The sequence below is a fragment of the Heteronotia binoei genome, chromosome 2 (assembly GCF_032191835.1).
Source record: "Heteronotia binoei isolate CCM8104 ecotype False Entrance Well chromosome 2, APGP_CSIRO_Hbin_v1, whole genome shotgun sequence".
Lineage (NCBI taxonomy): Eukaryota > Metazoa > Chordata > Lepidosauria > Squamata > Gekkonidae > Heteronotia > Heteronotia binoei.
In genome coordinates this window covers 194,956,141-194,978,587 of record NC_083224.1, presented here as the reverse complement: position 1 = coordinate 194,978,587, position 22,447 = coordinate 194,956,141, and the positions used below count along the sequence as shown (strand labels likewise).

The window sequence follows — 22,447 nt, the reverse complement described above, 5'->3', positions numbered from 1 at the left end:
TGTCTCACATAGGGCTTTTTGTAGAAAAAGCTCACCGGGAAATTATTTACATATTAGGCCACACCCCTTGACACCAAGCCAGCCGGAACTGCGTTCCTGTTTAAAAAAAAAAAAAAAACGACCCCTGACTCAGAGGCTGCCTCAGTGAAGGAGTGAGGAGGCGGTTGCCAGGTTACTCCCTACAGAATAGAGTTCTTTATTTTCTTTATTCCTTACTTGAGTCAGTATTATAATGCACCTCTTTTGCCAATGCTCAAGGTGGTTTAGTATGTAAGTTTTGCCAAGTCCTAGTCACCATGGGGAGATCCCCTTACTTTCAATGCAAGTGAGAAGTAGAGGTGGTTTGGCATTGCCTTCCTCTGCAGAGCCTTCCTTGGTGGTCTCCTATCCAAGACTTACGGTGACCCGAGCAAGGGGCTTCCAATGCAAGTGAGAAGTGGAGGTGGTTTGCCATCGCCTTCCTCTGCAGAGTCTTCCTTGGCGGTCTCTCTTCTGTATTCCGACCCTGCTGAAATCCCAAAATCTGCTGAGATCGGTTTATACCGTACCGACTTCCTTCCCGGAGCCAAATTACAGAGCATAAAAACTATGCAATTGGACAGCACAAGACAACCAATGAACTGTGCGGTCGGGTAGGTTACAGAATAAGAGAACTATATGAACCATGACAATTGCCTAAGGCAGCTATGCTGTTAGCCATGCAGAGTGGCTCCTTTGCGCATGTTCAGTTGCCCCTTCGCCGTTCTGCACACGCTTAGAGGCTTTCCTAAGTGTAGGAGTCAATTTTTCAGAGGGAGCGCTCTCTTTCTGTTTGTACTGAAGGTGGGGATGCTGCTCTGCACATGCACAGAGGCTCTTTAAAATGTGTGAGCGGGGAAGAGAGAAAGCAAGGAGAGCTCTTCTTGTTCTCCCCCTTGCTCCTCTTTGAAATAAAGTGCCCTAGACCTGCAGTGGGAGCAGGGGATCCCCTGGTTTGGAGGCCCTCCCCCTGCTTCAGGGTCATCAAAAAGCGGGGGGAGGGGAAGGGAAATGTCTGCTGGTGCTCCATTATTCCCTATGGAGGTCAGTTCCCATAGGGTATCATGGAGAGTTGATCCACGGGTATCTGGGGCTTTGGGGAGGCTGTTTTTTTGAGGTAGAGGCACTAAACTTGCAGCATAGCATCTGGTACCTCTCCTCAAAACACCCTCCAAGTTTCAGAAAGATTGGACCAGGGGGTCCAATTCTATGAGCCCCCAAAGAAGGTGCCCCCATTCTCCATTATTTCCAATGAAGGGAAGGCATTTAAAAGGCACATGGTCCCTTTAAATGTGATGGCCAGAACTCCCTTTGGAGTCAATCGTGCTTGTCACAACCTTGCTCCCTGCTCCATCCCCAATGTCTCTTGGCTCCACCTCCATAGTCTCCTGGCTCCACCCCAAAGTCCCCAGATATTTCTTGAATTGGACCTGGCCACCCTATCTAGACATCAAAGTCTTTCTTCCCACCACCACCTCCTCCTGAAACTGCCACGGAACCAGCTTGCAGTTATCTGTTTTGCGTGTTCTTCTTTCCTAACTGCATCTCCAGGAGGTGGCTTTGACTGATTTGTTGTTTCTGTGTCTTTCGCCTTCCCCTCTTTGCAAATGGAAACTCAAGGCTAATACAAGAAGGACAGCATGCAAAGGCACTTGGGTGGAAAGGGGCCTCGTTGCGTCTCCTTCCCCTTCCGCGCTGCTTGTGGAGGGAGGACTGGGTGATGGTTGGGTGTGGCTCCTGCTGAACGGCTGCCATCTTTTAAAAAACTGCATAGTAGTAGAATGGGACTTGCATACGTAAGGACAGTCCACCAGAAGGATCACCAATAGATAAGTTGTATATTCTGTATAGCGCCAGTTTGGTGTAGTGGTTAAGTGTGCGGACTCTTATCTGGGAGAACCGGGCTTGATTCCCCGCTCCTCCACTTGCACCTGCTGGAATGGCCCTGGGTCAGCCGTAGCTCTGGCAGAGGTTGTCCTTGAAAGGGCAGCTGCTGAGAGAGCCCTCTCAGCCCCACCCACCTCACAGGGTGTCTGTTGTGGGGGAGGAAGGTAAAGGAGATGGTGAGCCGCTCTGAGACTCTTCAGAGTGGAGGGCAGGATATAAATCCAATATCTTCATCTACCTCACAGGGTGTCTGTTGTGGGGGAGGAAGGGAAAGGAGATTGTAGGCCGCTCTGAGACTCTGTCCTTGAAAGGGCAGCTGCTGTGAGAGCCCTCTCCAGCCCTACCCACCTCACAGGGTGTCTGTTGTGGGGGAGGAAGGTAAAGGAGATTGTGAGCCGCTCTGAGACTCTTCGGAGTGGAGGGCGGGATATAAATCCAATATCTTCATCTACCTCACAGGCTGTCTGTTGGGGGTGGGGGAAGGTAAAGGAGATTGTGAGCCGCTCGGAGACTCTTCGGAGTGGAGGGCGGGATATAAATCCAATATCTTCATCTACCTCACAGGGTGTCTGTTGTGGGGGGGGGGAAGGTAAAGGAGATTGTGAGCTGCTCTGAGACTCTTCGGAGTGGAGGGCGGGATATAAATCCAATATCTTCATCTACCTCACAGGGTGTCTGTTGTGGGGGAGGAAGGGAAAGGAGATTGTGAGCCGCTCTGAGACTCTTCAGAGTGGAGGGCGGGATATAAATCCAATATCTTCTATCTTCTTCTTCTTTATATTGTTTTAAACTGTAAATTGTTTGTCTTACTGTTTTATATTGAAATTGAGATGTTGGTTTTATTATGATTGTTAGCTGCCCTGAGTCCATTTGGAATGGGTGAGATATAAATTGAAAGTAAATAAATGAATAAATACCTGTAAGCATCAGCTGCTGGGGATAGAATCGTAGAGTTGGAAGGGACCCCCGGGGTCATCTAGTCTTAACCCCATGCACAATGCAGGTAATTTGCAAACACCTCCCCTTAAGTTCACAGGATCAGCATTGCTGTCAGATGGCCATCTAGCCTTTTTTAAAAAAACCTCTAAGCAAGGAGAGTCCACCACCTCCTGCGGGAGCCTGTTCCACTGAGAAACCTCTCTGTCAGGAAGTTCTTCCTAATATTGAGCTGGAAACTCTTCTGATTTAATTCCAACCCCGTTGGTTTTGGTCCTACCTTCTGGGGCCACAGAAAACAATTCCACACCATCCTTCCTCGATATGACAGCCCTTCATGTACTTGAAGATGGTGATCATATCACCTCTCAGCCACCTCCTCTCCAGGCTAAACATCCCCAGCTTCTTCAACCTTTCCTTATAGGACTTGGTCTCCAGACCCCTCACCATCTTCGTCGCCCTCCTCTGGACCCCTTCCAGCTTGTCTGTATGCTTCTTAAAATGTGGTGCCCAAAACTGAACACAAGACTCCAGCTGAGGTCTTACCAGAGCAAAGTGATACCATTGCATCACGTGATGGTATACCAGTGAGAAGGACTGAACATAAGAGAAGCCATGTTGGATCAGGCCAATGGCCCATCCAGTCCAACACTCTGTGTCACATAAGAACATAAGAGAAGCCATGTTGGATCAGGCCCATGGCTCATCCAGTCCAACATTCTGTGTCACACAGTGGCCAAAAAAACCCACAACAGGTGCCATCAGGAGGTCCACCATTGGGGCCAGGACACTAATTTCATGGCTATAGTCACCATCTGCAGTGATCTTGGATCCCAGAAATGTGAAGTCTGTCACTTCGTTCATATGTGGGTGTTACTTGGGCTGTGAGGGAAAGGACAGGGAATAAGTCGGTGGCGGAGGGATAGATTGCCTTAGCAAAGGTGGCTCTCCTCCGATTTCCTTATTTGCGGTTCTGGTTCCTGAAGATGCGCAGATGTATATGGGGCCTTCATGACCCTATTCTGTGAAATATAGCTTTAAGCGGCCTTAAAAATCATACACCGATGCATTTTGCCCTATGCATTTTCATTGTAACGAAAGGGGGGAAAAAACTGTATAAAAGTAACAACTGTTGATCCGAGTCTTGGTTTTCTACTCTATATTTTGAAACCAACAATTTTGTATCAATATTACTGACAGAAAAACACTACACACTGGATGCCAGATTTTAACAACATTGGCAAAATTACAATAGAGGGTGGATGTTGCAGCGGCAGCGATGGGTTGCCTGGATAACTCTCCATTTCATTTGCCTTCTTCAGGCTGCAGTACACTAGAGCGGGGTCCCAAACCCTTGGGCCACGGACCAGTACCGGTCCGTGACCTGTTAGCAACTGGGCCGTGAGTTGTATCGTTATTTCATTATATATTACAGTGTAGTGATAATAATAAGATGGCATTGGATTTATATTCTGCCCTCCACTCTGAATCTCAGAGCGGCTCGCAATCTCCTTTATCTGCCTCCCCCACAACAGACACCCTGGTGAGGCGGGTGGGGCTGAGAGAGCTCTCCCCAGAAGTTGCCGTTTCAAGGACAACTCTGCGAGAGCTCTGGCTGACCCAAGGCCATTCCGGCAGGTGCAAGTGGAGGAGTGAGAAATCAAACCCAGTTCTCCCAGATAAGAGTCTACACACTTCACCACCACACCAAAATAAAGTGCACAATTGTATCATCCTGAAATCATGCCCCGCGCGTCCCCCTCCCCAGGTCCGTGGAAAAATTGTCTTCCACAAAACTGGTCCCTGGTGCCAAAAAAGATTGGAGATCGCTGCACTAGGTGAATCCTTGAATTCAATAATGGCCCAGTATAAATATAAATTTGAAGGAAATACTGGCATTCAAGGCTTTACTTAGCGTACTGCAGCCTGAAGAAGGCGAATGAAAGGGAGAGTGACCTAGGCCAGCCATTGCTGCTGCTGTTGCAGAAGGTAACATCAACCTTCTATTGTTATTTTTATTTATTATTATTTATTATTTTATTCGATTTATATCCCGCCCTACCCCACTGAGGTGGGCTCAGGGCAGCTTACAACACAAAAAGCTAACAAAGTCAATTTAAAATACATTAATAATACATTAATGATTATAATTATGCAATAAAATACATAAAATACATATAAAATACATAAAAGCACGCTTCAGTATGTACTATGCTACCTTCCTTAGAACAATTCTTCAATATTCCAGTATTGAATAATCTGATGTTCGAGATTTGAATGTTCAGGCATTCCGATAACAATTAATTATATGCCAACCGGAAGAGGGCTGTTTTGCAGGCCCTGCGGAACTGTTCAAGGTTCCGCAGGGCCCTCACCTCCCCCGGGAGCTGATTCCACCAACAGGGAGCTGCAATCGAGAAGGCCCTGTCTCTGGTCACTTTCAGACTGGCCTCCTTTGGCCCAGGGATTGTAAGAAGGTTTTGAGACCCCGATCTCAGCACTCTCTGGGGAACATGCGGGGAGAGACGGTCCCTAAGGTAGGCAGGTCCCAGGCCATAAAGGGCTTTAAAGGTCATAACCAGCACCTTGTACCGAACTCATATCCAAAAATTCCAAAATTTGTAATTTTCCCAATGTTGTTAAAATCTGGCATCTAGTGTGTAGTGTTTTTTTGTCAATAATATCGATAATACATGGTTTGTTTCAAAATATAGAGTAGCAAGCCAAGACTTGGATCAACAGTTGTTACTTTTATACAGTTTTTTCCTTTTGTTACAATATCACTTTTCTGTATGGCCTTCTCTTTCTCTCTCTCTCTTTTTTCTCTCTTTCTCTCCTTCTCTCTCTTTTTCTCTCTCCCTCTTTCTCCCTCTCTCTTTCTCTCTCTCTTTCTTTCTCTCTCCCTCTCTCTCTCTCCTTCTCTCTCTCCTTCTTTCTCTTTTTCTCTCTCCCTCTTTCTCCCTCTCTCTCTCTGTCTTTCTCTCTCCCTCTTTCTCCCTCTTTCTGTCTCCCTCCCTCTCTCTTTCTCTCTCCCTCTCTCTCTCTCTTTAACCAGGGGTGGAATTCTAGCAGGAGCTCTTTTGCATATTAGGCCGCACACCCCTGATGTAGTCAATCCTCCAAGAGCTTACAAAAAAGAGCCTTGTAAGCTCTTGGAGGATTGGCTACATCAGGGGTGTGCGGCCTAATATGCAAAGGAGCTCCTGCTAGAGTTCCACCCCTGGCTTTAACCATTAGAAGACTGTCAGGCCCACCGACCAAAACCGGTGCTTTGTGACTTTGTGTTATCACCTGCCCTCCTGCTGGGGGCAGATTCATTTTGTGGAAGGTGGTGTCCCTTTAAGAGCAGCACATCTGCAAGGGTGGGAGCCCTGGGCGGTTTCCTGCTTCCCCTCCTTCAGCTCCAGTTATCTCTGTCGTGCAGGACCAGAGCAGTCACGGCTGGGCACTGTGACATCCTTACGGGCAGGGGCGCCAGGAGGGCGCCAGGAGGGATGTTGGAAAGAGGCCGTGGGGGGAGCATGAACAAGTACCTTCGTTGCTTGCTAACTCGGGAGAGCACAGGTAAAGCACCCCTCTGTTTCTTTCCCGCTTTGGCTGTGGAAGAGTCCAGCCATAACTGCATTTCCCCTCCAACTTTTGGAGGATTCTTCAGTGGAACAGGCTTCCTTGGAAGGTGGTGGACTCTCCTCCTTTGGAAGTTTTCAAGCATGGCCCTCTGACAGCAACGCTGATTCGGAGAACTTAGGCAGAGCGCGAGAGGGAGGGCAGGAAAGGGTCGCGTCCAGTTTTCCCTCTAAGCTGTGGAGTCTTGTGTGCAAAAATTCTACTTCGTGAGCTACCGGAATTAAAGTTGTGAGCTGCCTGCTTAAACGAGTGTGCTCTGGGGCCATTTTCCCTGAGCGAAGACAAAAAATGCGTGAGCCAACGGCTGCAGAACCCTAGCTCACGCTCACTCAGCCTAAAGGGAGCACTGGTTGCATCAATGTTTAGTTTTCAAGGTCCTTTCTTGCGCGTCCAGGGAAATGCCGACTGCCACTTTAGGGTTAGGTAGCAATTTTTCTCCACTTTGGCCTGGGATCCTGGAGGGATTTTTTACCATCTTCTGAGCATGGGAGAGGGGGGGGGGTGTCACTGAATGTCTGTGGGGGAGGGGGAGATATTTATTTATTTTTATTTAATTTATATTCATTTAATTAATTTATATCCCGTCGTCCCCGCCAAGACAGGCTCAGGGTGGCTGGGTTTTTTGTTGTTGTTGTTTGTTTTTTAAACTTTTCAAAAAATTATTGAGAAAACTCAAGAGATATACAGAAAGAAAAGTGAAATCAGTAAACAAGTCAGTAGATACTCAGCACGCAAGTAACCTGTCAAACAGCAGTATGAAATGAATTGGAACAGATCGTATATACCAGGGGTGGCCAACGGTAGCTCTCCAGATGTTTTTTTTGCCTACAGCTCCCATCAACCCCAGCCAGCATGGCCAATGGTATATACTAAACTATAGAGCTTTGCATGTTGTAAAACTATTAGGAAACTGTTCAATAACTTAAGTCCCTGAAGTATGTAAAAATAAAAGTAAATTCACTCAGTATAGAGCTACACAAAGTATGAGGTTTGATGAGGAGAAAGGGAGGGAAGGAGAGAAAGAAGGAATGAAGAAGGGGGGAAAGGGGGGGAGGGAAAAGTGAGCATACAGTAGGAATGGGACGGTGGGGAGGGAGGGACGGTGGCTCAGTGGTAGAGCATCTGCTTGGTAAGCAGAAGGTCCCAGGTTCAATCCCCGGCATCTCCGACTCAAAAGGGTCCAGGCAGTAGGTGATGGAGATGGAGGGATGGTGGCTCAGTGGTAGAGCATCTGCTTGGGAAGCAGAAGGTCGCAGGTTCAGTCCCTGGCATCTCCAACTCAAAAGGGTCCAGGCAGTAGGTGATGGTGATGGAGGGACGGTGGCTCAGTGGTAGAGCATCTGCTTGGGAAGCAGAAGGTCCCAGGTTCAATCCCCGGCATCTCCAGCTCAAAAGGCTCCAGGCAGTAGGTGATGGTGATGGAGGGACGGTGGCTCAGTGGTAGAGCATCTGCTTGGGAAGCAGAAGGTCGCAGGTTCAGTCCCCGGCATCTCCAGCTCAAAAGGCTCCAGGCAGTAGGTGATGGTGATGGAGGGACGGTGGCTCAGTGGTAGAGCATCTGCTTGGGAAGCAGAAGGTCGCAGGTTCAGTCCCCGGCATCTCCAGCTCAAAAGGGTCCAGGCAGTAGGTGATGGTGATGGAGGGATGGTGGCTCAGTGGTAGAGCATCTGCTTGGGAAGCAGAAGGTCGCAGGTTCAGTCCCCGGCATCTCCAGCTCAAAAGGGTCCAGGCAGTAGGTGATGGTGATGGAGGGACGGTGGCTCAGTGGTAGAGCATCTGCTTGGGAAGCAGAAGGTCCCAGGTTCAATCCCCGGCATCTCCAGCTCAAAAGGCTCCAGGCAGTAGGTGATGGTGATGGAGGGACGGTGGCTCAGTGGTAGAGCATCTGCTTGGGAAGCAGAAGGTCCCAGGTTCAATCCCCGGCATCTCCAACTCAAAAGGGTCCAGGCAAATAGGCGTGAAAAACCTCAGCTTGAGACCCTGGAGAGCCGCTGCCAGTCTGAGTAGACAATACTGTCTTTGATGGACCGAGGGTCTGATTCAGTAGAAGGCAGCTTCATAGGTTCGTATGTTCATATATGAATAAGACGAAGAGAGGAAACAGAAATCGCAGCTAAACAGTAGCATCCACTCCTGTGTCAAGAAAGAAGAGTAAGAAACAAAAGCAGGGCAAAGGCCATTAAAAGCAGACCGTAGACATTTGTGCAGAGGCATGAGGAGGAATTTCTTGAGAAGTAACATAATCGACAAAAGGAAACCATTTGGCAGGAAAGGTGGAGGGAATAGAGCGTTGTAGGTTCGAGTGGAGAGCCAGGTGGTAACAGTGGGAGCTGTGCAAGCCATCCAGAAAGACGCAGTTGAGGCTTTGGCAGCAACTCGTAAGCTGACAATTAGTTCCTGTTGCAGTGTAGGGATAGAGAGGGAGCCCCCAAAATTCACGAGGATGAGAGCAGGATCGAGAGTCGTACGGTGGGAGGCGATAAGTTGAATCCGATGAAGAACTTCAGTCTAAAATTTCATTGCCACTGGATCAGGGCGGCTGGTTTCCTGCATCGTGCAGGTGGTTGGATAAGATGACCCTGGACTGGAGGTCATGATTCTTTTTGCTGGGCTGGCCGTTCAGGCTTGCCATGGGGAAATTTTTAGTAGATCAGAAGGCCCCTCCAGGCAGCCCCTCCCCGCCGCCTTTTGCACTTAACTGCGTTGTTGAGCATCGCTTGGTCTCTTGTTTTCTGCCCTGTTAGTCATGCAAAAATTTAAAAAAAGGCACTCGCGACTCCAGCTGTTGGGAGTCAGAAGCGGCGAGAAACTGGAAACACGACCGAATGTAACATGTGTCACCATGGCAGGTTCACTCATCTGAGCCGGGGTGGGGTGGGGAGGGGCTTTCTACAAGTGCCAGCCGGCGAATGAGCAAAACCGGTAACTTGCCTGTGCGCACTCCTTCTGTGTTGCGGTCCCCGCCTGCATGATGTGGTTAGAAAGGCGTCTACCCACTTGGCTTTCCATAAGCTGTGCAAAATGGAATGATTCGAGGAAGGTTTTTTCTCACCTGTAAAAGAGATGGTCCAGAAAGAAGCTCTGATAAAGGGATGGGGGATCTGTAGGCCGTACTTCTGTGTTGCTGCCTGTTGTAAGTGTGATCCCGTCGTGTGACTTCCGCATCGCTTAGCGTGTCGCATAAACCAGGAGTGTCAAACATGCGGCCCAGGGCTGAATCAGGCCCCCAAAGGGCTCCACCACTTGCACCTGCTAGAATGGCTTTGGGTGAGCCATATCTTTCGTAGGAGCTGTCCTTAAAAGGACTGCTGCTGTAAAAAGCTCTCTCAGTGTCACCTACCTCAAGGGGTGTCTGTTTTGTGTGTGGGGGGGGGCGGGGAAGGTAAAAGGAGATTGTGAGCTGCTCTGAAATTCTGAGATTCAGAGTATAGGGCGGGATATAAATCCAATATCTTCCTCTTCCTCCTCTCAGGCCCCCGGGCAACTGACTGTCATCTGCTTCCTTCTCCCTCTCTCTTGCTTCTTTCTGCATCACAGCTTGCTTTGCCAGGCTTGCTCAATGGCACAGGAGCTTCAGAGCAAAACCTCTGTTTTCTCCATTGGCTGAGGCTCCTCCCTTGGGGAGGGAGAGCTTGCTTTGCCAGGCTCTCTCAGTCGCACAGCAGAGCTGCTGAGCCAAGCCTCTCTTCCTTCTATTGGCTGAGGCTCCTCCCCATCCTGGTCCCCTGGGGAAGGAAGGAAAGAGCCAGAGCTTCCTTTGCCCAGTTCCCTGGATCCCATGGGAGAGAAACAAAGAAAGCACCTTTAAGACCAACAAATGCTAACATTTTAAGCGTGTTTTAAGGTTGTTGTTTTTTTAAAAAAATCTTTAATTGCGTTTGTGTCCTTTATAAAGTTTATATCTCTGCTACCTGGCATTATGTTTTATGACACACCCGGCCCGGCCCGGCCAGGTCTCATTTATGTCAGATCCAGCTCTCGTAACGAATGAGTTTGACGCCCCTGGCATAAACACTTATACTTTGCTTCAGATTTCTGCAGTTTACACCCAGCTGAAAAGTTCATTGGGCGTCCCATCCTGTTGATTGTCTTTGACGGGCCTCATTTTGGGCAGGAGCTCACAGGAGCCGTGCTCCAGAACCTCTGAATTTTATTGTGCTCTTTCTTTCCCCGTGGCACAGAGTGGTAAAGCAGCAGTACTGCAGTACTGTGGTCTGAACTCTCTGCACACGACCTGAGTTCAATTCCGGCGGAAGCCGGATTCAGGTAGCCGGCCCAAGGTTGACTCAGCCTTCCATCCTTCCGAGGTCGGTTAAATGAGTACCCGGCTTGCTGTGGGGAGTGTAAAAGACTGGGGAAGGCAATGGCAAACCACCCTGTAAAAAGGTCTACCATGCAAAAGTTGTGAAAGCAACGTCACCCCGGAGTCGGAAACGACTGGTGCTTGCACAGGGGACCTTTCCTTTCCTTTCTTTCTTATACCCCCCCCTCTCAAATACTTGCTTCTGCGCTCCATTGTTCAAACCGCCCTAGGAGAATTTTGCTGAGCTCTAAGATCTGACAAACTTTCTAATATTTTCCCCCACAAAAAACGGGGAAGTAACCAAACATATAAAGCAGACGGATGGAAGTCTTCATCCGACCACTGCGGCCACAAAGGAGAAAGTAATTTTAAAAGTATGATGGGAATAAGGTTTTATTATGACAGTTATAACTGAAGAAGCATGTTAAGGTAGATGCTGAGCTGATATAATTTAGTACGGTGATGTGGGGGGGGGGGGGTGGCATATGCAAATGAGTTACACAAAAGAGTTGTGCTAATGAGCTGCAGCATCTCTTTTTCTACAAAATGACCCCAGGTCTTTGACTTAGCACTGTACAATCCACTTTGCGTCATGGTGAGAACGACAGATTGAAATAATTCAAATATGTAAATTTGCATTTAAAGCGTAGCTGAATTAATATGTAGCACTTAATGCATCTATACAGAGATATCACGTCCAGTTTAAATTAACCTCCGGTATGATATTTACAGGGCTTGAAAGGCCTCAGTTTCCTCACCCGAATACAAAGTAGTGAATATTTTGATGGAGTGATTGATTTCATTTATACCCTGTCGTTCTAAGAACGTAAGAGAAGCCATGTTGGATCAGGCCAATGGCCCATCCAGTCCAACATTCTGTGTCACACAGTGGCCAAAAAACCCAGGTCCCATCAGGAGCTCCACCAGTGGGGCCAGGACACTAGAAGCCCTCCCACTGTTGCCCCTCCCCAAGCACCAAGAAGACAGAGCATCACTGCCCCAGACATAAGAACATCAGAGAAGCCATGTTGGATCACGCCAGTGGCCCATCCAGCCCAACATTCTGTGTCACACAGTGGCCAAAAAATCCCAAGTGCCATCAGGAGGTCCATCAGTGTGGCCAGGACACCAGAAGCCCTCCCACTGTGCCCCCACAAGCACCAAGAATACAGAGCACCACTTGCCCCAGACAGAGAGTTCCAACAATATGCTGTGGCTAATAGCCACTGGTGGACCTCTGTTCCATATGTTTCTCCAGTCCCCTCTTGAAGCCGTCTGTGCGTCTAGCTGCAACCACCTCCTGCGGCAGTGAATTCCACGTGTTAATCACCCTTTGGGTGAAGAAGAAGTTCCTTTTATCCGTTCTCTCCAACGGGGACCCAAATCAGCTTACATCATTCTCCTCTCTTTTCATTTTATAATTAATGTTTCATTAATCCATAAACATAAAATAGCTTTTGTCCTGTCGAATGAGAGTTTTCTCCATCTTGGGCTTGTTTAATCTTTTTTTGTTGTTGTAATTCATCGGGATGTAACTGACCCCGGTGGCTCTTTAAGGAACCACTCTAACTATACATGGAGTGGGGCAGTTTTGTGTGTGTGGGGTCTTTGAAAGTTCCTGGAGCAGCTGTTCCCTTTCATTATAGGTAAATACATGAAGTGGTGAAGGTGAGTGTGCTGAGCAAGGGACTATAATCTGGAGGTTTGGGTTTGATTCCCCCCACTCCAGCAGGGTGGGCCAGCCCCAGTTCTCTCAGGACTCTCTCAGCCCCAAATGTCTGTGGTGGGGGAGAGTAAGGAAAAGGTTCTTTTAAACCACTTTGAGGCTCCGTAAGGTAGAGGAAACTGGGATATAAAAACCAACTCCTCCTCTTCCCCTCCTCCTCCTCTCAATAAATAAGAATCTCTAAAACTTGATTATGAGAGGAGGAGGAGAAGAGGAAGGATATATATCCCGCCCTATACTCTAAGTCTCAGAGCCGTCACAATCCTTTCCCTCCCCACCCCCCACCCCCACAACAGAGATTGTAGGCCGCTCTGAGCCTCTGTCCTTGAAAGGGCAGCTTCTGGGAGAGCTCTCTCAGCCCCACCCACCACACAGGGTGTCTGTTGTGGGGGAGGAAGGGAAAGGAGATTGTAGGCCACTCTGAGACTCTGTCCTTGAAAGGGCAGCTTCTGGGAGAGCTCTCTCAGCCCCACCCACCTCACAGGGTGTCTGTTGTGGGGGAGGAAGGGAAAGGAGATTGTAGGCCGCTCTGAGACTCTGTCCTTGAAAGGGCAGCTTCTGGGAGAGCTCTCAGCCCCACCTACCTCACACGGTGTCTATAGTGGGAGAGGAAGGGAAAGGAGATTGCAGGCTGCTCTGAGACTCTGTCCTTGAAAGGGCAACTGCAATTAGAGCTCTCTCAGCCCCACCTACCTCACAGGGTGTTTGTTGGAGGAGGGGAAAGTAAAGGAGATTGTGACTGTTTGAGACTCTGAGATTCAGAGTATACGGCGGGATATAGATCCAATCCCAGTTCCGCAGGACCTGCGAAACTGAACTGGTTCGGATAGCATGTGACATCTAATGGGAGAGATGTCACCACATCTGGATCTATCGCACTGTAGTGCTAACTGCCTAGGACAGTGATGGCGAACCTTTTAGAGACCGAGTGCCCAAACTGCAACCCAAAACCCACTCAAAGTGCCAACGTGGCAATTTAATCTGAATACCGAGGTTTTAGCTTAGAAAAAAACAACTCCTAGTGAAATTAACAAACTGAAAGAACATTTGGTCTGGATAGCATTTGCTTAGGAAACCAACAAAATAGTAGCATGTCAGAATGGGAGAATGATGGTGAGAGTGTCATAAGGCAATCAATGAAGGCCGTTCATTGCTCTGTTGCTTGCAAATCTTGGTTAAACTGAGAACATGCCTTTCCCAGAGGTGTTCCTGTCCACCTAATTTACTTTTGAACATGTAACATACGTTATAAACATCAATCTAGTTTGCCATTAGGAAAAAAGAATTCATTAAAATATAGCGTGTTTAGTGCGAGCTGGTGGTTAGGGTGTCCAAATCAGATCTGGGAGGTCCTGATTCATACGCCCACTCTGCCCTGGCAGCTTGCTGGGAAACTTGGACCTTTGAGTTAACCCGCCTCATAGGTTCGTTGTGAGGGTAAAAGAGAAGGGGGAGAGTGTGTCAAACCACTTCAGTGTCCTTCTGGGGGAGGATACATGATGTTAGTTAATAAATTACTTTGATGAAAGGAGTCCACTGATTTATATGGCTAAATCTAAGTCCAGCATCACCTTCGAGAACAAGATTTTTGAGAGTCAAAGCTCCTTTTATCTAACCAAGGGAGCTCTAATGCTGGAAAGCTTGTGCCCCCTCCTCCAAATCTTGTTGGTCTCTAAGGAGCTCCTGGGCTCGAATCTAGTTGTTCTGCTGCGGACCAGCACGTCTACCCTTGGAAACTTCAGGGATAGTCTGAATTGTATTAACTAGAATGTCTGATGTGAGAAAGGAGGGCTAGTTTGGTGTAGTGGTTAAGTGCCTGGACTCTTATCTGGGAGAACAGGGTTTGATTCCCTGCTCCTCCACTTTCAACTGCTTGAATGGCCTTGGGTCAGCCATAGCTCTGGCAGAGGTTGTCCTTGAAAGGGCAGCTGCTGTGAGAGCCCTCTCCAGCCCCACCCACCTCACAGGGTGTCTGTTGTGGGGGAGGAAGATTAAGGAGATTGTGAGCTGCTCTGTGACCCTGAGGTAAATCCAATATCATCTTCTTTCTTTAAACTAAAACTGCAACCTGTGCATATGTAGAGAGTAGGTGCCACGGTGTTCACTGTAGATTACTTCCAAGTAACCATGGAGAGCAAGCCCAATGAGGAAAGGCTAAGGGACTTGGGGATATTCAGTCTGGAGAAGAGGAGGTTGAGGAGGGAGACATGATTGCTCTTTTGAATTATTAGAAGGGCTGCCACTTAGTGGAGGGCAGGGAGCTGTTCCTGCTGGCAGCAGAGGAGAGGACTGCCATAGGAAAAACGTTTTAACAGTAAGAGTTGTTCAACAGTGCAATCTATCCCCTCACCTGCAGTCTTTAAGCAGTGGGTGGACAAACACTTGTCAGGGATGCTCTGGAAATCCAGAACAGCAGTGCAACAGTTCAAAAACAGTTTATCAACAATTTGCCTTATGTGGCTTGAAAGAGCTCAGCTCAGATACTGCTATCAGAAGCATCATATTTGAAAGCAAGGAAACCTGCAGTTCCTCCCTTTCCACTTCTAAACCAGAGGCGATCCCGGCCGCTGTTTCTGCCAGATTAGTGGGATCCAACATTTCCTGTAATAAACCCACATTCCTTCCAAAAATGTGCTTGATTCAAGGTCCTGATCGCTCCTTCCCTCCCCGCCCCCCATCCCCACACACCCATGCTCTCTTCTTCCCTTTGGCTTGGACCATGCCGCAACAGTTTTGAAATATGAAACACAACCAGGTCTTGGCCACATGAAAATGTGAAGCCGCCTTATACCCATCTCTCTAGTGCAGGGGTGGCCAAACTGTGGCTTGGGAGTCACATGTGGCTCTTTCACACATATCGTGTGGCTCTTGAAGCCCCCACCAGAGAAGACATTTGTCTCTTTAAACCACATCTTCAAGCCAAGCCAGCCAGCGGCTTGGGAAATGCATTTAAAGTTCAAGTTGCTTTCTTTCCACCTCTCTCTCCCTCCCCACCTATTTTCCTTCCTTCCTTCCTTCCTTCCTTCCTTCCTTCCTTCCTTCCTTCCTTCCTTCCTTCCTTCCTTCCTTCCTTCCTTCCTTCCTTCCTTCCTTCCTTCCTTCCTTCCTTCCTTCCCAGGATCGGATTGACATGTTTTTTGAGGGGGGGGGGCAAAATTAAAAAAATGATGCCCCCTTTTGGGCCATTCTGTCTTATGCTCCCATAGACTACAATGGACTCTATGTCCAATTTGGCACCCCCCTTCCATCGGTGCCCGGAGCAAGCATCCCCCTCTGCCCCCCCTAGGTCCGGCCCTGTTCCTTCCTTCCTCCTCTCAGACATCTGCTGTTCATGTCTTGCAGCTCTCACACATCTGACATTTATTCTATGTGGCTCTTTTGTTAAGCAAGTTTGGCCACCCCTGCCCTAGTGGGTCCCATCTAACCCCCTCCCTAAAACTGCAGGAACACCTGCAGGGAATTTTCCTCTGTGTGTTGTGCTTGGGGGCTGCATTGTGGTTGCACCACCCCCCCACATCAGAATTCCAAAGATGCCCACGAGCTCAAAAAGGTTGGAGTGCCCTGTTGTCTCTCTGAAGGAGTCCCAGTTAGGGTTGTCAGGTTTGGGTTGGAAAATACCTGAAGATTTGGGGGAAGGAGCCTGAGTTTGGGGAGAAAAGGAACTTCAATGAGATATGACTCCAGAGCCTCGTGCGCGGAGGTGGGGGCGAGGGGAGCGCATGCTCCCCCAGAGAGGGCTCCGAGTGCCGCCTCTGGCACCCGTGCCATAGGTTCGCCACCACTGGCCTAGGATCTGTACATGCTGAGAAAGGAAATATTATATGCCTGAAGTCACACCATTGCAATTTATCTGATTGTTTTATTGTTTTTGTCTTATTGTTTTAACATTGCTTATGGTTTATTGTGTATTTTATGTCGTTAGCTGCCTTGAGTCTGCATAGAATAGGTGGAGTACAAATATAACATAAATTAATTAATTAATTAATTAATATGCAGAGGAGTTCCTGCTACAAAAAAATCCATGGGCTCAAGGAGTTTCTGGCTCACCCTCCTCACAAACAACCTGAACGGTTCCTGTCTTCTGGATGCAGCCAGCGTGTTGTGCAGTAGAAGAGACTTGGGTTCGAGTGCCTGCTGATGGCAGGACAATATATGGCAGGGGTCCTCATACATGGTGCCCATCAGCACCTTTCCTGGTTCTCACCAGGTGTTTTTAGAAAGGGGGTGGGGACCGGTGAGGCTCCTGCCCAGCTGGACTTCTGATTGGCCACTGGAGATCTGGCTGGCTGTGCCGATTTTTTAAAAAGATGCTTCTGCAGCAGCTGCCACCACACACGAGGATCTTCACCGCGCGACAGAAGGCAGAGTATGTCTGTGACGGAAAATACTTTTAAAATATGTTCATCTTGAAAGGCATCCTTCTTAAACAGAGCTTTTGCCTGAAAAGTTGAAGAGTTGCTATTATAGTTATGCATAACCTCACTCCCAGACAGTTTGTGGTTGGCTCCGCCTTTCATGGCAGCCATTTTGTGGTTGGCTCCGCCTCCCGCAGCAGCCATTTTGTGGTTGGCTCCACCTCCTGCAGCAGCCATTTTGTGGTTGGCTCTGCCTCCTGTGGTACCCAGTTGGTGGTTGGCTCCACCTCCTGTGGCAGCCATTTTGTGGTTGGCTCCACCTCCTGTGGCAGCTGGTTGGTGGTTGGCCCCGCCTCCTGTGGCAGCCATTTTGTGGTTGCACCTGCCACCCTGAGTCAGTATTCCAGAGGTCTCTGCAGACTTGAAAAAGGTTGAGCTCCCCTGGTATCTTGTGCTCCAGGTGGGACTCCTGCTGAAGAAAGCATTTTCAGTCTGAAGTTTGGTTCCTTTCTCGTTTCTTTACGGGAAAACAGCTTTTCCATGAGAAAAAAGTATAATTTTTCTGCGACCAGTGCTACCTTAAGCTTATTGGAGTTTGTTGAGCAAGGTGGCATTATGATAAAAGTCGATAATCATTTTTAAGACAAAAGGCTTTCTGTCTGTTAGGCAGAAAAGGCATTTCCAGTTGGATGTATTGTGTTATCTGTTAGGTCCAGTGGCTCCCGCAACTCTCTGTTTTGTTTTGTTAAGAAAAGTGTCAGCATTTCAGGGAGATATGCTATGAAAGAGTCTTGGGTGACCCAGAAACTCGCTCATACCTTTGTGTGATGTTTTGTGGCCAGTTTTTAAAAACAAAGCTTTTTGATCATTTTTAATTAGACCTCTGTTGGAAACAACTGGATTTGGAAGTCCATGGGAGGGGTCCTTGAAGGTAACTAAAGGGCAACTGAAATTATTAAGACGATGGAACACTTTCCCTGTGAAGAAACGTTAAAGTTTGGGCTTATTAGCTTGGAGGAAGAACACTTGAGGGGTGACATGATAGATAGAGGTTTGCAGACTTATGCATGGCATAGAGAAGCTGAAGAAAGAAGCACTTTTCTCCCTTTCTTGCAATACAAAAACTTACAATCACTCAATGAAATTAATGAACAGTAATCTTAGAACAGGTCAAAGGAAGTACTTCTTCAAACAAAGAGTCATTAACTCACGGAACTCACTGCCACAGGAGGTGGCAGCAGCTGCAAGCATAGACAGCTTTAAGAGGGGATTGTATAAACCTATGGAGCAGAGGCCCATCAGTGGCTATTAGCTGCAAGGTTCAGATGGAGCATATTGTCTGGGGAAGTGATGCTCTGTATTCTTGGTGCTTGGGGGGCAACAGTGGGAGGGCTTCTGGAGTTCTGGCCCCGCTGGTGGACCTCCTGATGGCACCTGGGTTTTTTGGCCCCTGTGTGACACAGAGTGTTGGACTGGATGGGCCATTGGCCTGATCCAACATGGCTTCTCTTATGTTCATTTGTCTCTTTAAGTAACTTCTCCAAGCAAAGCCAGCCAAAGGTTTGGAGAATGCATGTAAAGTTTAAGTTGCTTTCTTTCCACCCCTCCTCCCATATATTTGCCTTCCTTTCTGCTCTCAAACATCTGACATTTATTCTGTGTGTCTCTTATGTTAACCTCCCAAAGCTGTTATGATAATAAAATGGCTGGGGAAGGGAGGAGCCCGTGTCTTCAGGACTCTTTTTGAGCTGGAGTGCCTGCGCTCTGGCTCAAAAAAACGACCTGGTCACATGGGATGTGTCCACTTTGGCACCCCCCCCCCCCAGGCTGGTGTCTTAGGCGAATGTCTACTCCGTGTAGTGTCAGGGCCAGTTCTGGTCCTAACAAAATGCTACTTTGCTGCTGTTTGGGAGTTATGTCTAAAGAGGTTACTTACCGTATTTAAAAAGTCATTTTGCAGGGCAGGTATTTGCATTACGTTTTAATTATTCCATCCCTGCCCGGGTTTTATCCTTCCGATGACACACGAGAGGCTAAGCTTTGTCCCACAGATGCTCGCAAGCGGCCGAGCCGTCGTGCCGTTTTTAATCCCCGGTTCAAAGAGTGAAACCCACGGGGAGATATTTTTAAGTAACTTTCGAGTTGCATTTTCAGTTGCAGTTTCTTAAGTAATTCAGCTCCGAACACAACCTATGCAGGCTTTGGAGAGCTCACAGTCTTAAAATGGCCCGGTATATGAGGGAGCGGGCTTGCTTTCTTTTGAAATTTTATTGCCAGCCTCTTCACCTTTTAGGTTTTCGAATTAGATTACAGGCAGGGCTTGTTATTTGTAGGAAAAGCCCAGCAGGGGTTCATTTGCATATTAGGCTACACCCCCTGACAGCGCCATTGTTTCACACGGGGCTTTTTTTGTAGGTAAAAAAGCCCAGCAAGAACTCAATTACATATTTTTTTACATTTTTATTTAGGCTATTTATATTCCGCCCTTTCCCGAAACGGGCTCGCAATGTTCTAAAAACAGTATAAAACAACAGTTAAAACCAAATCAATAGGAACAATAGAATTTGATAAATGGTAATAAGTTATAAATAGCAGCTCAGTTGGGCACATGTTATATAAACTGAGAGTCTAAAACAGTAGATAGGATAAAACACTTGGGGCTCTTTAGCTTGGAGAAACGTCGACTGCAGGGTGACATGATAGAGGTTTACAAGATTGTGCGTGGGATGGAGAAAGTAGAGAAAGAAGTACTTTTCTCCCTTTCTCACAGTACAAGAACTTGTGGGCATTCGATGAAATTGCTGAGCAGTCGGGTTAAAACGGATAAAAGGAAGTACTTCTTCACCCAAAGGGTGATTAACAAGTAGAATTCACTGCCACAGGAGGTGGTGGCGGCTAAAAGCTTAGCCAGCTTCAAGAGGGGATTGGATAAAAATATGGAGCAGAGGTCCATCAGTGGCTATTAGCCACAGTATGTGTGTGTGTGTGTGTGTATGTGTGTGTGTGTGTGTGTGTGACACAGTGTTGGACTGGATGGCTTCCCTTATGTTCTTCTCTTGGCTTCTCTTATGTTCTCTTATGTTCTTCTGTCTGGGTCAGTGATGCTCTGTCTTCTTGGTGCTTGGGAGGGGCAACAGTGAGAGGCCTTCTGGTGTCCTGGCCCCACTGGTGGACCTCCTGATGGCACCTGGTTCTTTTGGCTACTGTGTGACCCAGAATGTTGGACTGGATGGGCCATTGGCCTGATCCAACATGGCTTCTCTTCTGTTCTTATGTGACCCAGAATGTTGGACTGGATGGGCCACTGGCCTGATCCAATATGGCTTCTCTTATGTTCTTATGGGACACAGAGTGTTGGACTGGATGGGCCATTGGCCTGATCCAACAGGGCTTCTCTTCTGTTCTTATGTGACACAGAGTGTTGGACTGGATGGGCCATTGGCCTGATCCAACATGGCTTCTCTTATGTTCTTATATGACACAGAGTGTTGGACTGGATGGGCCATTGGCCTGATCCAACTTGGCTTCTCTTACGTTCTTATGGGACACAGAGTGTTGGACTGGATGGGCCATTGGCCTGATCCAACAGGGCTTCTCTTCTGTTCTTATGTGACACAGAGTGTTGGACTGGATGGGCCATTGGCCTGATCCAACATGGCTTCTCTTATGTTCTTATATGACACAGAGTGTTGGGCTGGAGGGGCCATTGGCCTGATCTAACATGGCTTCTCTTAGGTTCTTAAAATTCATGTTACGGCAGGGATGGTACCGTAGCATAAGGCCAGCTGACGGAATAGGACGCCTGCTGCCTCAACCAAAGGCCTGGTGGAATAGCTTTATTTCGCAGGCCCTACGGAAATGTAACAATTCATTAAGGGCCCGGATGTCTAAAGGGAGCTGATTCCACCAGGCCGGGGCCAAGGCCGAAAAGGTTGAAACAAGTCGGACGTCCTTCGGGCCAGGGACGGTTAGCAGGTGTTGTGTGCCAGATCGTAGTGATCTCCGGGGCACATATGGGGAGAGGCGGTCCCGTAGATATTAGGCCACGCCCTCTGGTGCCAAGCCAGCCGGAACTGTGTTCCTGTGCATTCCTGCTCAGGAAAAGCCCTGATGGGGTTGTTTTCAAGCTAATCCTGAACGTGGCCTCAGAGCACGGATCAGAAGAATCTGTCCATTGGGGTCAGGTACAGAAAGGGAGCTGTTTCTACAGATCTGGGGGAATCCACAGATTCGCAGGAAAATCTTAGTTTTTTTAAAAAAGATAAAAAGAATGGAATAAAATGATTTTTTAAAAAATGCCTAGGTAATCCCAAATGAGCGCGGTTTCATTTTGAATTCTCCCCTCCCGTTGCGTCCTGTGTCCTTAGAAGGACAAAGAAAAAGAGTTGGTTTGATACTCCTTCGTACTCCTTTGGATACAAAGGAGTCTTAGAGAACCTTACAATCTCCTTTCCCTTCCACTTCCTATTCCAACAACAGACACCCTGTGAGGTAGGCAGGGCTGAGAGAACTCAGAGAACTGTGACTGATCCAAGGTCACCCAACTGGCTTCATGTGAAGGAGTGGGGAATCAAACCTGGCTCCCGTGGATACGGGGGAGAGCAGGGGTGACCAAACTTGCTTAACGTAAGAGCCACATAGAATAAACATCAAATGTTGGAGAGCCACAAGAGATGAACGTGTTTGAGAGCCGAAAGACAGGAAGGAAGGAAAGAAGTAAAACTGATCGAGGGAGGGAGCTGGAGGTGGAAACAAAGCAACTTTAACTTTAAACTCCTTCTTCAGGCTGCCGGCTGGCTTGGCTTAGAGAAATAATTTAAAGAAACAAATGCCTTCTCCAAGCTGGCCAGTGGGGCGGTGGAGGCTTTGAGAGCCACACACAACATGTGTGAAAGAGCCACATGTGGCTCTCGAGCCACAGTTTGGTCACCCCTGGGGGGGAGAGGATTCTTTTGGCAAAACGTTGCAAGCGTCTCAAACCCCCATTCCCTCTCTTTTTACCCGGGTTCTCTAACCAGGTCAGGAAGAGACACCCCTCAATGTGTGAGCTGCTGTTGCACAAGATCCATGCTCTCCAGGAATTTGTAGCCGTCCTTTGAGCACTTTGGGCGGAATACCCTCTCTTATAGGGCACCTCTGACACATCAAACAGGGCAGCTCAATTGGAACGCGAGGCACAAAACCCAGGTGGCTTTCTCTCCTTCGTCCTTTCAGCCTACATTGCCTCATTGGCTAAACTTCCTTCTTTGCTCTTCCAGGAACCCTGCCGTGGTTTTATCTTTACAGTCTTCCCTAATACTTCACTATGTAATACCAGGGCTTTTTTTGAGCAGGGATTCAGTTCCGGCTGGCTTGGTGTCAGGGAGCGTGGCCTAATATGCAGGAGTTCTTGCTGGGCTTTTTCTACAAAACGCCCTGTGTGGAACAATGGTGACATCAGGAGGTGTGGCCTGATATGCAAATGAGTCCCTGCTGGGCCTTTTCTACAAAACGCCCTGTGTGGAACAGTGGTGACATCAGGGGGTGTGGCCTGATATGCAAATAAGTCCCTGCTGGGCCTTTTCTACAAAAAGCCCTGTGTGGAACAATGGTGAC

General features: G+C 48.1%; 1 protein-coding gene across 1 annotated transcript in view; it reads left to right on the top strand.

Moving 5' to 3' along the window:
* REXO1 (RNA exonuclease 1 homolog) overlaps positions 1-22,447 on the top strand; it is a 64,811-nt gene that overhangs the window by 1,017 nt on the left and 41,347 nt on the right. The window contains 2 exon segments of the mRNA XM_060233125.1: positions 470-632; positions 6,266-6,405. Coding sequence (XP_060089108.1) covers positions 470-632; positions 6,266-6,405 — 303 coding nt within the window.